The 12,500-nt window shown below is 30.4% G+C and overlaps 3 protein-coding genes across 4 annotated transcripts in view; 2 read left to right on the top strand and 1 right to left on the bottom strand.

Annotated features, from left to right (window-relative positions):
* Positions 1 to 6,884, top strand: part of LOC137648800 (uncharacterized) — a 24,446-nt gene extending 17,562 nt beyond the window's left edge. Inside the window, exons 6-8 of one of the 2 annotated variants that reach the window (XM_068381948.1) lie at positions 1,027 to 1,087; positions 2,168 to 2,260; positions 4,844 to 6,884. In XM_068381948.1, coding sequence (XP_068238049.1) covers positions 1,027 to 1,087; positions 2,168 to 2,211 — 105 coding nt within the window. In that variant the 3' untranslated portion in view covers positions 2,212 to 2,260; positions 4,844 to 6,884. The remainder of the gene's footprint in view (positions 1 to 1,026; positions 1,088 to 2,167; positions 2,261 to 4,843) is intronic. The other variant, XM_068381949.1, reaches the window with a different exon arrangement.
* Positions 1 to 12,500, bottom strand: part of LOC137648803 (esterase OVCA2) — a 162,439-nt gene that overhangs the window by 61,169 nt on the left and 88,770 nt on the right. The gene's annotated exons all lie outside the window — the stretch shown is intronic.
* LOC137648496 (uncharacterized) overlaps positions 12,380 to 12,500 on the top strand; it is an 11,904-nt gene continuing 11,783 nt past the window's right edge. Inside the window, exon 1 of the mRNA XM_068381415.1 lies at positions 12,380 to 12,500. This exon is cut by the window's right edge and continues 38 nt beyond it. Within this exon, the coding sequence (XP_068237516.1) occupies positions 12,493 to 12,500 (8 nt within the window). The 5' untranslated portion in view covers positions 12,380 to 12,492.

Below are 12,500 nucleotides of genomic sequence, written 5' to 3'. Positions count from 1 at the left end.
GCGCAATAGTGTGCACGTATAAGGTACTCACAGAAATGTAAATATTTACTCTTTTTTATCTCCGTTTTTACGATACCCTCCCTGATAAAGGTTTATCTTAGTCAGGCAACGAAAATAGCAAACTTTCCAATCTGTTTTGAATTCCTAACGGAACTACGGATAGATACATCTGGCAGCCTTACCGGAAATCAACCGATCGATACGACAACAAATAGGATACTTCATGAGATTTTCTCTATTTTCTTCTTCTCTTACTTTATTTTCTCATTTTTTTATCATTTCTTAATTTATTTTCTCATTTTTTTTATCTTTTATTTTATTTCACTTTTGTATCTAAATGCGTTGAAAACCATAATAACCATAACAACCATAACAATTCTCTTTATATATATATATTATATATATATATATATATATATATATATATATATATATATATATATATATATATATATATATATATATATATACACACACACACACACACACACATATATATATATATATATATATATATATATATATATATATATATATATATATATATATATATATATATATATATATAAATGATTTAATGTTGTTACTGTTCTTGAAATATTTTCCTTTTTCAGTGCTTCTCATATAGTTTATCTATATCCTTATTTCCTTTCCTCACTGGTCTATTTTTTCCCTGTTGGAACACTTGGGCTTATAGCATCCTGCTTTTCCAACTAGGGTTGTAGCTTAGCTAATAATAATAATAATAATAATAATAATAATAATAACAATAATAATAATAATATTAACAATATTATTATATACATATATGTATATATAATATATATAATATATATATATATATATATATATATATATATATATACACAGTATATATATAAATATATATATATATATATATATATATATATATATATATATATATATATATATATATATAATTTATATATATATATATATATATATATATATATATATATATATATATATATATATATATATATTAGCTCTCTTCTTCATACACAGAAACAACGAGAAGAACCAGGAGACAAAGTGGCTACAGACGAAGCGAACGCCAGAGACCAAGGTACAGTAATTAATTTTTTTTCTCTCTTCTTCCCCTTAATTTCCTTTCTCGTCTTAGCTGACTAATGATAACGCTTGTTAAAGCTTTACCCTTTTATTCTTATTAAATAGTTCCTAAGTTGCTTTTTGAAATGTACATTTACAATGAAGTAATTTAAAAAAGATGTATTTATGTCTTCCTCTTTTGATTTGTTACTCCGAAGAAAATTAGGATTTTTTTCTGTTATCGTTGATTTTTTTTAAACAAAGCAATTGATCCCTTTGGTTTAAGGTTTTAAATGCCACTCATGAATGGCAGAGGCATGGGACAGTGACATTGCCCTAGCAAGCAGGACAATGTCCTAGGCTGACCATATATATATATATATATATATATATATATATATATATATATATATATATATATATATATATATATATATATATATATATATATATATATACACACACACACACACACACACACATATATATATATATATATATATATATAATATATATATATATATATATATATATATATATTCAGCACCCAAGCCCCCCTCTCCACCCAAGCTAGGACCAGGGAGGGCCAGGTAATGGCTGCTGATGACTCAGCAGGTAGATCTATAGGCTCCCACAAACATCCCATACTTAGCTACAAGGATGGTAAGCTTACAGAGACCAAAGGAACTAACGAGTTCGAGCAGGGACTCCAGACAAGGACGTTACCACCAGGCCACCACACCCCATTGTACCTCATTTCAGCTAGATAGTTAAAGTGGGATGGTGATAGTCCTACCAGTCATGATTGTTACCCATGTTTGAAAATGATAGTTAAAATCATGATTGCCTAACTATAAAATACTAATGCATTTTTAATACTAATCCAATAATAATTACGAATTAATCAAATTGCTGATTACACATAATAAAGATATTCATGAATTACACACAATAAAGACATTCATGAATTACACATAATAAAGATATTCATGATTCTCCTGATTGAAGAAAATATATATGTAACTAATGCAAAATATTATTTTATGTTTCACTGATTGATCATAAGGATTTATGCAATGATTACTTATATCTTAAGCTTCCAGAACCTCTCTGACTGGAGACACATCAAGAGACGTTTGACGAGATTGTGAAAAAAATATCCCTCCTAAATGGGACTTCCCATTGAAAGGTAAGCCATCTTTTTTTTAAATCAAGGTACTCTTTATGATCAACTCCCTACAGAAAGGGAAGGTCCTTCTAATACATAGCCTCAAAAAAAAAAAAAAAAAAAAAAAAAAAAAAAAAAAAAAAAAAAAAAAAACCTCCAGAGCAGTGGTAAGTGAACAGATTTTTTTTTCCAGTGGTAAGAAAACTCTTTCTCCAGAGGTAAGTGAACAGAATTTTCATCCAGTGGCAAGAAAGCTCTTTTTTTTCCTGAGATAAATGAGCAGATTTTTCATCCAGTGGCAAGGAAAAAAACCTTTCTCAAGAGCAGGTAAGAGAACATACTTTTCATCTATGTGCAAATGCAGCGGTAAACGAACAAAAATTTCATCTATTGGTAAGAAAAGTCTTTCTACAGAGGTAAATAATAGAATTTTCATCAATAGGTAATAAAACATTCTTTCTCCAGAACAGAATTTTATCCATTGGTAAGAAATTTTTTTTCTTAGTAGCAGATATAAGAGAACATAAGTTTCCTCCATGGTCAAGAAATCAACCTTGTTCCAGAGCATAGGTAAGTGATCCGAATTTTTCATCCATAGCCTAGGAAACAATCTTTCTCTAGAGAAAGGTGAACAGAATTATCATACATAACCTAGGAAACAATCTTTCTCAAGAGGTAAGTAGACAGAATTTTCATCCATGGCCTAGGAAACAATCTTCCTCACGAGTTATGTGAACAGAATTTTCCTCCATAGCCTAGGAAACAATCTTTCTCAAGAGGTAAGTAGACAGAATTTTCATCCATGGCCTAGGAAACAATCTTTCTCAAGAGGTAAGTAGACAGAATTTTCATCCATAGCCTAGGAAACAATCTTTCTCTAGAAGTAGGTGAACAGAATTTTCCTCCATAGCCTAGGAAACAATCTTTCTCAAGAGGTAAGTAGACAGAATTTTCATCCATGGCCTAGGAAACAATCTTTCTCAAGAGGTAAGTAGACAGAATTTTCATCCATAGCCTAGGAAACAATCTTTCTCTAGAAGTAGGTGAACAGAATTTTCCTCCATAGCCTAGGAAACAATCTTTCTCAAGAGGTAAGTAGACAGAATTTTCATCCATGGCCTAGGAAACAATCTTTCTCAAGAGGTAAGTAGACAGAATTTTCATCCATAGCCTAGGAAACAATCTTTCTCTAGAAGTAGGTGAACAGAATTTTCCTCCATAGCCTAGGAAACAATCTTTCTCAAGAGGTAAGTAGACAGAATTTTCATCCATGACCTAGGAAACAATCTTTCTCAAGAGGTAAGTAGACAGAATTTTCCTCCATAGCCTAGGAAACAATCTTTCTCAAGAGGTAAGTAGACAGAATTTTCATCCATAGCGTAGGAAACATCTTTCTCAAGAGGTAGGTGAACAGAATTTTCCTCCATAGCCTAGGAAACAATCTTTCTCAAGAGGTAGGTGAACAGAATTTTCATCCATAGCCAAGGAAACAATCTTTCTCAAGAGGTAGGTGAACAGAATTTTCATCCATAGCCAAGGAAACAATCTTTCTCAAGAGGTAGGTGAGCAGAATTTTCCTCCATAGGCAAAACAATACTAATTCTCCAAGAGGTAGGTCAACAGAATTATTTTCCAGTGGCCAGAAGATAATATTTCAGAAGTAAACTCAATTTCGTCCATAAGAAAGAAAACAAAAATGTCTCCTTTTGCAAATCAGTAAAATAATCATCACGAGATGAATGGGAAAAACTTTTTCTTAAAAAATTCATTTCTTGAAGTTTCTAGTAGATAACTTCCAAATGATGCAATAAAGCAAGAACTTGAATGATTGTTATATTTTACTAAAAATATCATATTTTATAGTAAAGACTTAATCTTTGTCATTCCATAGAAAATGAGAATGAGATATTATTATTATTATTGTTATTATAATAATAATAATAATAATAATAATAATAATAATAATAATTATTATTATTATTATTATTATTATTATTACTTGCTAAGCTACAACCCTAGTTGGAGAAGCAGCCTGCTATAAGTCCACAGGCCCCAACAGGGAAAATAACCCAGTGAGGAAAGGAAATAAGGAAATAAAGTACAAGAGAAGTTTAACACTAAAATAAATCTTTTATATATAAACTATAAAAACTTCAATATATGTTGACATCTTAGCAATTAACAAAATTATATTATGAGAATATCATCATCATAAAACTATTTAAAGTCTCCTTTTATATAATCAATATTCATTGAAAGTAAAATATATCTGTAAAGATATCATTTCTTTGATCTCTTAAATTGTAAATACAGAATTATTACTTTGTTCAAAATTATTATTATATTACATTATATTATGAGAACAAAATCATCATAAAAATATTTCAAAAATATATATTATCAATATTTATTGAAAAAATAAATCTGCAAAGATAAAATTTCTTTGATCTCTAAATAATAAATACTATATTACTTAGCTTAAACATCCTTATTAGCAATTGAATTTGCAAATAGAAATAAGAGAAATTGTTTAAATAACTATATATTCTTCTCATACAGCTTATGGGGAAAGCCTCCACTCATTTTCATTAATATTATTTACAGAGGATACTTAAAGCCATCCTTCAACACATTTCGACTGCATATCCAGTAGGCCCTGCTGCTTCCTCCGGACGCCTTGGATGACCGCGGAGGTAGCAGCAGTAGGGGATTCGGCATATGAAGCTTCATTTGTGGTGGATATCGGGGGAGGGTGGGCTGTGGCACCCTAGCAGTACCAGACAAACTCGGCTGAATCCCTCGTCAGGCTGGGAGGAACAGAAAGAGGAAATGTCCCCTTTTGTTCCTTTTATTACTTCTAGTATCAGTGATACTTCTTCAAATAGAGCTCATTGGTATTTAATAACCTTGAAACCTAGTATTTATTCCAAAACATTCAGTAATATAAGTTTGAAATAATTTAAGTAGGTCTGGCACTAAAGAAGAGTGAATATTTTAGTGATAGGATCATGTCTATTAAAAGACAGATGCTTCTGTAGAAATAAGCTTAAAAAGATCTGACTTTATTTTAAGTAGGTTTAGTCCTGAGGATGAGTGAATATTCTAGTGATATGATTGAACCAAAAACATATATGTTTTAAATTAAATCTTAATTCAATATAAAATAAGTTTATTGAAAGGACGAATCGTGAAGAAAGCTCTTCATGAGGACGTTTTGTAACATTAATGTTTATGATAATCTTCCCATTTCTGTAATTACAATCTTTGTTTTAATATTTGTTCAAAAAACCAATAGATGATTTTTTGAAATGGATATTTTCCTCCACGTTCAATCTTCCTGATATTGTTCAAGTCTAGGAATGGGGTGATTTTGTAATCTCCTTTTCTGTAATTAATATCTTTGTTTTAATATTTGTTCAAAAAACTAGTAGATGATTTTTTGAAATGGATATTAGCCTCCACGTTCTATCTTCCTGATGTTGTTCAAGTCTAGAAATGGGGTGATTTTGTAATCTCCTTTTCTGGAATTATAATCTTTGTTTTAATATTTGTTCAAAAAACTAGTAGATGATTTTTTGAAATGGATATTTGCCTCCACGTTCAATCTTCCTGATATTGTTCAAGTCTAGGAATGGGGTGATTTTGTAATCTCCTTTTCTGGAATTACAATCTTTGTTTTAATATTTGTTCAAAAAACTAAAAGATGATTTTTTGAAATGGATATTTGCCTCCACGTTCAATCTTCCTGATATTGTTCAAGTCTAGGAATGGGGTGGTTTTGTAATCTCCTTTTCTGTGATTACAATCTGTTTTAATATTTGTTCAAAAAACTAAAAGATGATTTTTTGAAATGGATATTTGCCTCCACGTTCAATCTTCCTGATATTGTTCAAGTCTAGGAATGGGGTGGTTTTGTAATCTCCTTTTCTGTAATCAATATCTTTGTTTTAATATTTGTTCAAAAAACTAAAAGATGATTTTTTGAAATGGATATTTGCCTCCACGTTCAATCTTCCTGATATTGTTCAAGTCTAGGAATGGGGTGGTTTTGTAATCTCCTTTTCTGTAATCAATATCTTTGTTTTAATATTTGTTCAAAAAACTAATAGATGATTTTTTGAAATGGATATTTGCCTCCACGTTCAATCTTCCTGATATTGTTCAAGTCTAGGAATGGGGTGGTTTTGTAATCTCCTTTTCTGTAATCAATATCTTTGTTTTAATATTTGTTCTAAACACTAATAGATGATTTTTGAAATGGATATTTGCCTCCACGTTCAATCTTCCTGATATTGTTCAAGTCTAGGAATGGTGTGATTTTGTAATCTCCTTTTCTGGAATTACAATCTTTGTTTTAATATTTGTTCAAAAAACTAATAGATGATTTTTTGAAATGGATATTTGCCTCCACGTTCAATCTCTCTGATATTGTTCAAGTCTAGGAATCGGGTGATTTTGTAAACCATAAGACTTAAATAAATGTTATTAAACATTACTTATAGCAAATGAAACATAATCAATTGTAATATGATACCTAATAGTATAATATATCATACTTTATATGTTGGTTTTATACAATAAATCATGTTCTATTAGTTTTATATGATAAATTACATTCTATATGTTGGTTTTACATAATAAATCATAATTTTCTATATGTTTATTTTATGTACTAAATCATATTTTATTAGTTTTATATGATAAATTACATTCTATATGTTGGTTTTACATAATAAATCATAATTTTCTATATGTTTATTTTACGTACTAAATCATATTTTATTAGTTTTATATGACAAACTACATTCTATATGTTGGTTTTATATAATAAATCATAATTTTCAATAAGTTTGTTTTACGTACTAAATCATATCTTATTAGTTTTATATGATAAAACATATTCCATATCGGTTTTACATAATAAATAATTTTCTATTTGCTTTTTTATATATAATAAATCATATTTTATTAGTTTTATATGATAAATCATATGTTCTATATGTTAGTTTCATATAATAAATAATTTTCTACATGTTTGTTTTATATAATAAATCACATTTTATTAGTTTTATATGATAAATCATATTTTAAGTTATGATGTCTATTTGTGTTAAATATGTGAGCCTTATTTTTCTATTATTAATATCTTGATAATATCTTGATACTTATTTTCATTATCTTATTTCAATTATTAAGTATTATCTTAATACAGGTTTTATGTAGCCAAAAAATTAATTTAGTAAATGGAGAATATCTATAATTAAAATTATATAATTTCATATTATAAATATATGTTTAAATATAAGATAAGGTGCTTAAATCCAGATATATATATATATATATATATATATATATATATATATATATATATATATATATATATATATATATATATATATATATTTATTAATTATAAAGTCCCTTACTAATCAGCGTATTACAATTTATATTGTAAGTGGAAATGTGTTTAAGAATTGAATTCCTAATAAAATTTACTAGCATTTAATCAAACTGTGTTTGATCCTTAAAAAGTGTCTGACTTTGACCAATAAAATCACAATAAAGGAATTAAGAGCTTTCGTTGTGTAACGAATATTACATTACAACAACAACAACAACAACAAACAACAACAACAAAACCAACAACAACAGCAGCAGTTTCTAGTCCACTGTAGGGCAATGCCTTAGACATGTTCCACAATAAAGGAATTCATAGCTTTTGCTGTGTAACGAATATGACATTACAACAACAACAACAACAACAAACAACAACAACAACAACAACAAAACCAACAACAAATGCAGCTGTTTCTAGTCCACTGTAGGACAAATACCTTAGACATGTCCTTATTCATGTCTGGGGTTTGGCCAGTTTCCATTACCACGCTGGCCAACTGCGTATTGGTGATGGTGGGAAATTATAGTCTGATCGGTCACAGCAAACCAACCTAGTATGGAAGGCTTTGTTGATCATGGCGATACGCAAACCTTTTCACCACGTTAAGTTATTATTATTATTATTATTATTATTACTTGCTAAGCTACAACCCTAATTGGAAAAGCAGGATGATATAAGCCCAGGGGCCCCAACAGGGAAAATAGCCCAGTGAGGAAAGGAAACAAGGAAAAATAAAATATTTTAAGAACAGTAACAACAATAAAACAAATCTTTCATATATAAACTATGAAAACTTTAAAAAACATGAGAAAGAAAAACAAGATAGACTAGTGTGCCCGAGTGTACCCTCAAGCAAGAGAACTCCAACCCAAGACAGTGGAAGGCCACGGTACAGAGGCAATGGCACTACCCAAGACTAAAGAACAATGGTTTGATTTTGGAGTGTCCTAGAAGAGCTGCTTACCATAGCTTAAAAGTCTCTTCTACCCTTACCAAGAGGAAAGTGGTCACTGAACAATTGCATTACAGTAAGTAACCCCTTTAGAGATACGCTCAGAGAAGAGAATATGACATTATTAAGCACTAAATGAATTCGTATACACTCAGCACTATTAGAATAATAATAAAAAAAACAATAACAAGAACAATAATTAATTCCTCTGACCCAGACGGAAGAGTGACAATGTAATTCACATAACTGTTATGGAATTGTGAATATCTCAAAGGTTGCTACGCTGGTTACATCATCATAACTTGTGTGAAAACATATTTGAGTAAGAGAAATTCAACATTTTTGAGTAATAGAAATTAAACACTTTTGACTGGCAGAAATTAAATATGTTTAATTAACAGAAATGAAAAATGTTTATCAAACAGAAATTAAATAGTTTTGAGTAATATATTAAACATTTTTGAGTAACAGAAAGTAAATACTTAGACAAACAGAAATTAAAAATGTTTAATAGACCTACTTACACCCTCTCTCTCTCTCTCTCTCTCTCTCTCTCTCTCTCTCTCTCTCTCTCTCTCTCTCTCTCTCTCTCTCTCTCTTTCTGGTACTTTTCTGCTACTACGTCATTAAAATAGAAGCAATGGTTAATGCTAGATCATTTATGTTGTACGGTGTAATATGCTTTGTTAGCACTCTCTCTCTCTCTCTCTCTCTCTCTCTCTCTCTCTCTCTCTCTCTCTCTCTCTCTCTCTCTCTCTCTCTCTGTATATATATATATATATATATATATATATATATATATATATATATATATATATATATATATACACACATATATATAAATATATATATATATGTATATATATATATATATATATATATATATATATATATATATATATATACATACAGAGAGAGAGAGAGAGAGAGAGAGAGAGAGAGAGAGAGAGAGAGAGAGAGAGAGATGTTTTTACAAGTATGCAAAACACATGCGTCAAAGAATTCATTAAAACTTATTAGCATGTAAATGCATGGTTCCATGTACAGTAAGGAATCCCAATATATCACAACAAAGATATTTCCAGGTAAGGAATTACATGATTAGACCGTTTGCATAATAAACAACTTCGGTTCGTAGAACGCGGTTCGACAAACAAGTGTTTGATGTGATGTTCGAACGTGTGGACGGGGTATTTGGTTGTCGAACACGTTCGACGAACGGTTCGATAGACAAGTGTTTGAAGTGATGTTCGAACGTGTTAACGGGGTATTCGGTTGTCGAACACGTTCGATGAACGGTTCGACAGACAAGTGTTTGAAGTGATGTTCGAACGTGTGAATTGGGTATTTGGTTGTCGAACACGTTCGTCGAACGGTTCGACAGACGAGAGTTTGAAGTGATGTTCGAACGTGTGAATTGGGTATTCGGTTGTCGAACACGTTCGACGAACGGTTCGATAGACAAGTGTTTGAAGTGATGTTCGAACGTGTGAACGGGGTTTTGGTTGTCGAACACGTTCGTCGAACGGTTCGACAGAGAAGTGTTTGAAGTGATGTACGAATGTGTGAACGGGGTTTTGGTTGTCGAACACGTTCGACGAACAGTTCGACAGACAAGTGTTTGAAGTGATGTTCGAACTTATAAACGGGGTATTTGGTTGTCGAACACGTTCGTCAAACAGTCCGAAGAAAGTCTGTTCTCCCCTGACTTTTGTGGGCGGGGCTTCATTATCCACAAACCTTATGCATTTGTGACTAACTCCGCCTCTTCGAACCGTTTGACAAGCAGGTTCGACAACAGGGTTTGACGAACCATTCGACAGTGTAAACTCCGCTTTAGCCTTTCAAGGACTTACTGCAATGCCATACAGTACATGCCCTTAAAGGGTACTTATGATTGTCTACCCATTCTGAGCAGATATCTTAACGTGATGATATGATTTGCCTATCGCCACGAGTAGAAAAGCTGTACTAGTTAGGGACACCCTTACTAGGTTGGTTTGCTGTGAGCGATAAGACTAATTCTCCTACCATCAATCCGCAGCGGCCAGCATGGTGGCCAATGTGGTAACGTCCCTGACTGGTGAACGCCAGACTGGGGTTCGAGTCCCGCTCAAACTCGTTAGTTCCTTTGATCGCTGTAACCTCCTCATCCTTATGAGCTAAGGATGTTGGGTACCTATAGGTGTATCTGCTGAGTCATCAGCAGCCACTGCCTGGCCCTCCCTGGCCTCAGCTGTAATGGAGAGGGGGCTTGGGCGCTGATCACATGGTATATATGGTCAGTCTCTAGGGCATTGTCCTGCCATTGTCTTGTCAGTCATTCATGAGCTGTCTTTAAACCTTAAAAACCCCAAACATGAATTGACATATCTGAGGCCTTTGTCCAGCAGTGGACTAGAAACGGCTGCATTTGTTGTTGAAAAATTAAAGAGAACTAAATCTGAAAAACATTCAGATAATATTTCTATCAACTCTTATGCGTATATATATATATATATATATATATATATATATATATATATATATATATATATATATATATATATATATATATATATATATATATATATATATATATATATATATATATTTTGCCCTTTTCTTGTTGTACGTCATCATTATCATCTCCTCCTACACCTATTTATGCAAAGGGCCTCGGTTAGGTTTCGCCAGTCGTCTCTATCTTATACCATTGTCTCTTAATATAAAGAAATAGACATTTAGCAATAAAAAAAAATTTAAAAATCTGATTTTTCTTAGGCACACTATTCTATCTAATTTCTTATTCTCTTGTTTTGTTAAAGTTTGTTTTAGTTTATCTAAGAATTATTTATCTTAATGTTACTGTTCTTAAAACATTTTATTTTTCATTGCTTCCTTTCCTCACTGGGCTATTTTCCTTTTTGGGGCCCCTGGGCTTATAGCATCCTACTTTTCCAACTAGGGTTATAGCTTAGCAAGTAATGATAATAATAATAATCAAAATGATAATAATAATAATAATAATAATAATATATATATGTATATATATATATATATATATATATATATATATATATATATCTATATATATATATATATATATATATATATATATATATATATATATTCCTCACTGGGCTATTTTCCTTTTTGGGGCCCCTGGGCTTATAGCATCCTACTTTTCCAACTAGGGTTATAGCTTAGCAAGTAATGATAATAATAATAATCAAAATGATAATAATAATAATAATAATAATAATAATATATATATATATATATATATATATATATATATATATATATATATATATATATATATATACCAAGGCACTTCCCCCAACTTAGGGGGTAGCCGACATCAAACAAAGGAAAAAAACGGAACCTTTCCTCTCTACGCTCCTCCTAGCCTGACGAGGGACTTAATAATAATAATAATAATAATAATAATAATAATAATAATAATAATAATTATTATTATAATAATAATAATATTAATAATCATAATAGTAATAATAATAATAGTAATAATAATTATAATAATAATAATAATGATAATAATAATAATAATAATAATAATTTCAAAATTATCAATAATAATAACAATAATAAAATGATAATAATAATAATAAAAATAATAATAATTTTGATAATAATAATAATAATAATAATAATAATAATAATAGAGGTTACACCCAAAACATTTCCGTTGGTCAAGTATGTTTCCCAACTAGCGATTTGAATGCACATAAATGAACAGTGGCTCCTTGCACTTAGGTATGCCTGTCTGGTCTCTTGTAGTCTCTGTATTCTCTCTCTCCCAGTCTGTATCTGTTAACGGTGGACTGGAGAGATTGTCTCCTTTTTATCTAGTGTCTCTGTGTTGTGCTTATATCCAAATGCCGTTTCAATTTCACTGCGATGCTATG

The sequence above is a fragment of the Palaemon carinicauda genome, chromosome 10 (assembly GCF_036898095.1).
Source record: "Palaemon carinicauda isolate YSFRI2023 chromosome 10, ASM3689809v2, whole genome shotgun sequence".
In the NCBI taxonomy this organism is placed as follows: domain Eukaryota; kingdom Metazoa; phylum Arthropoda; class Malacostraca; order Decapoda; family Palaemonidae; genus Palaemon; species Palaemon carinicauda.
This window is presented reverse-complemented; position numbering and strand designations above follow the sequence as displayed.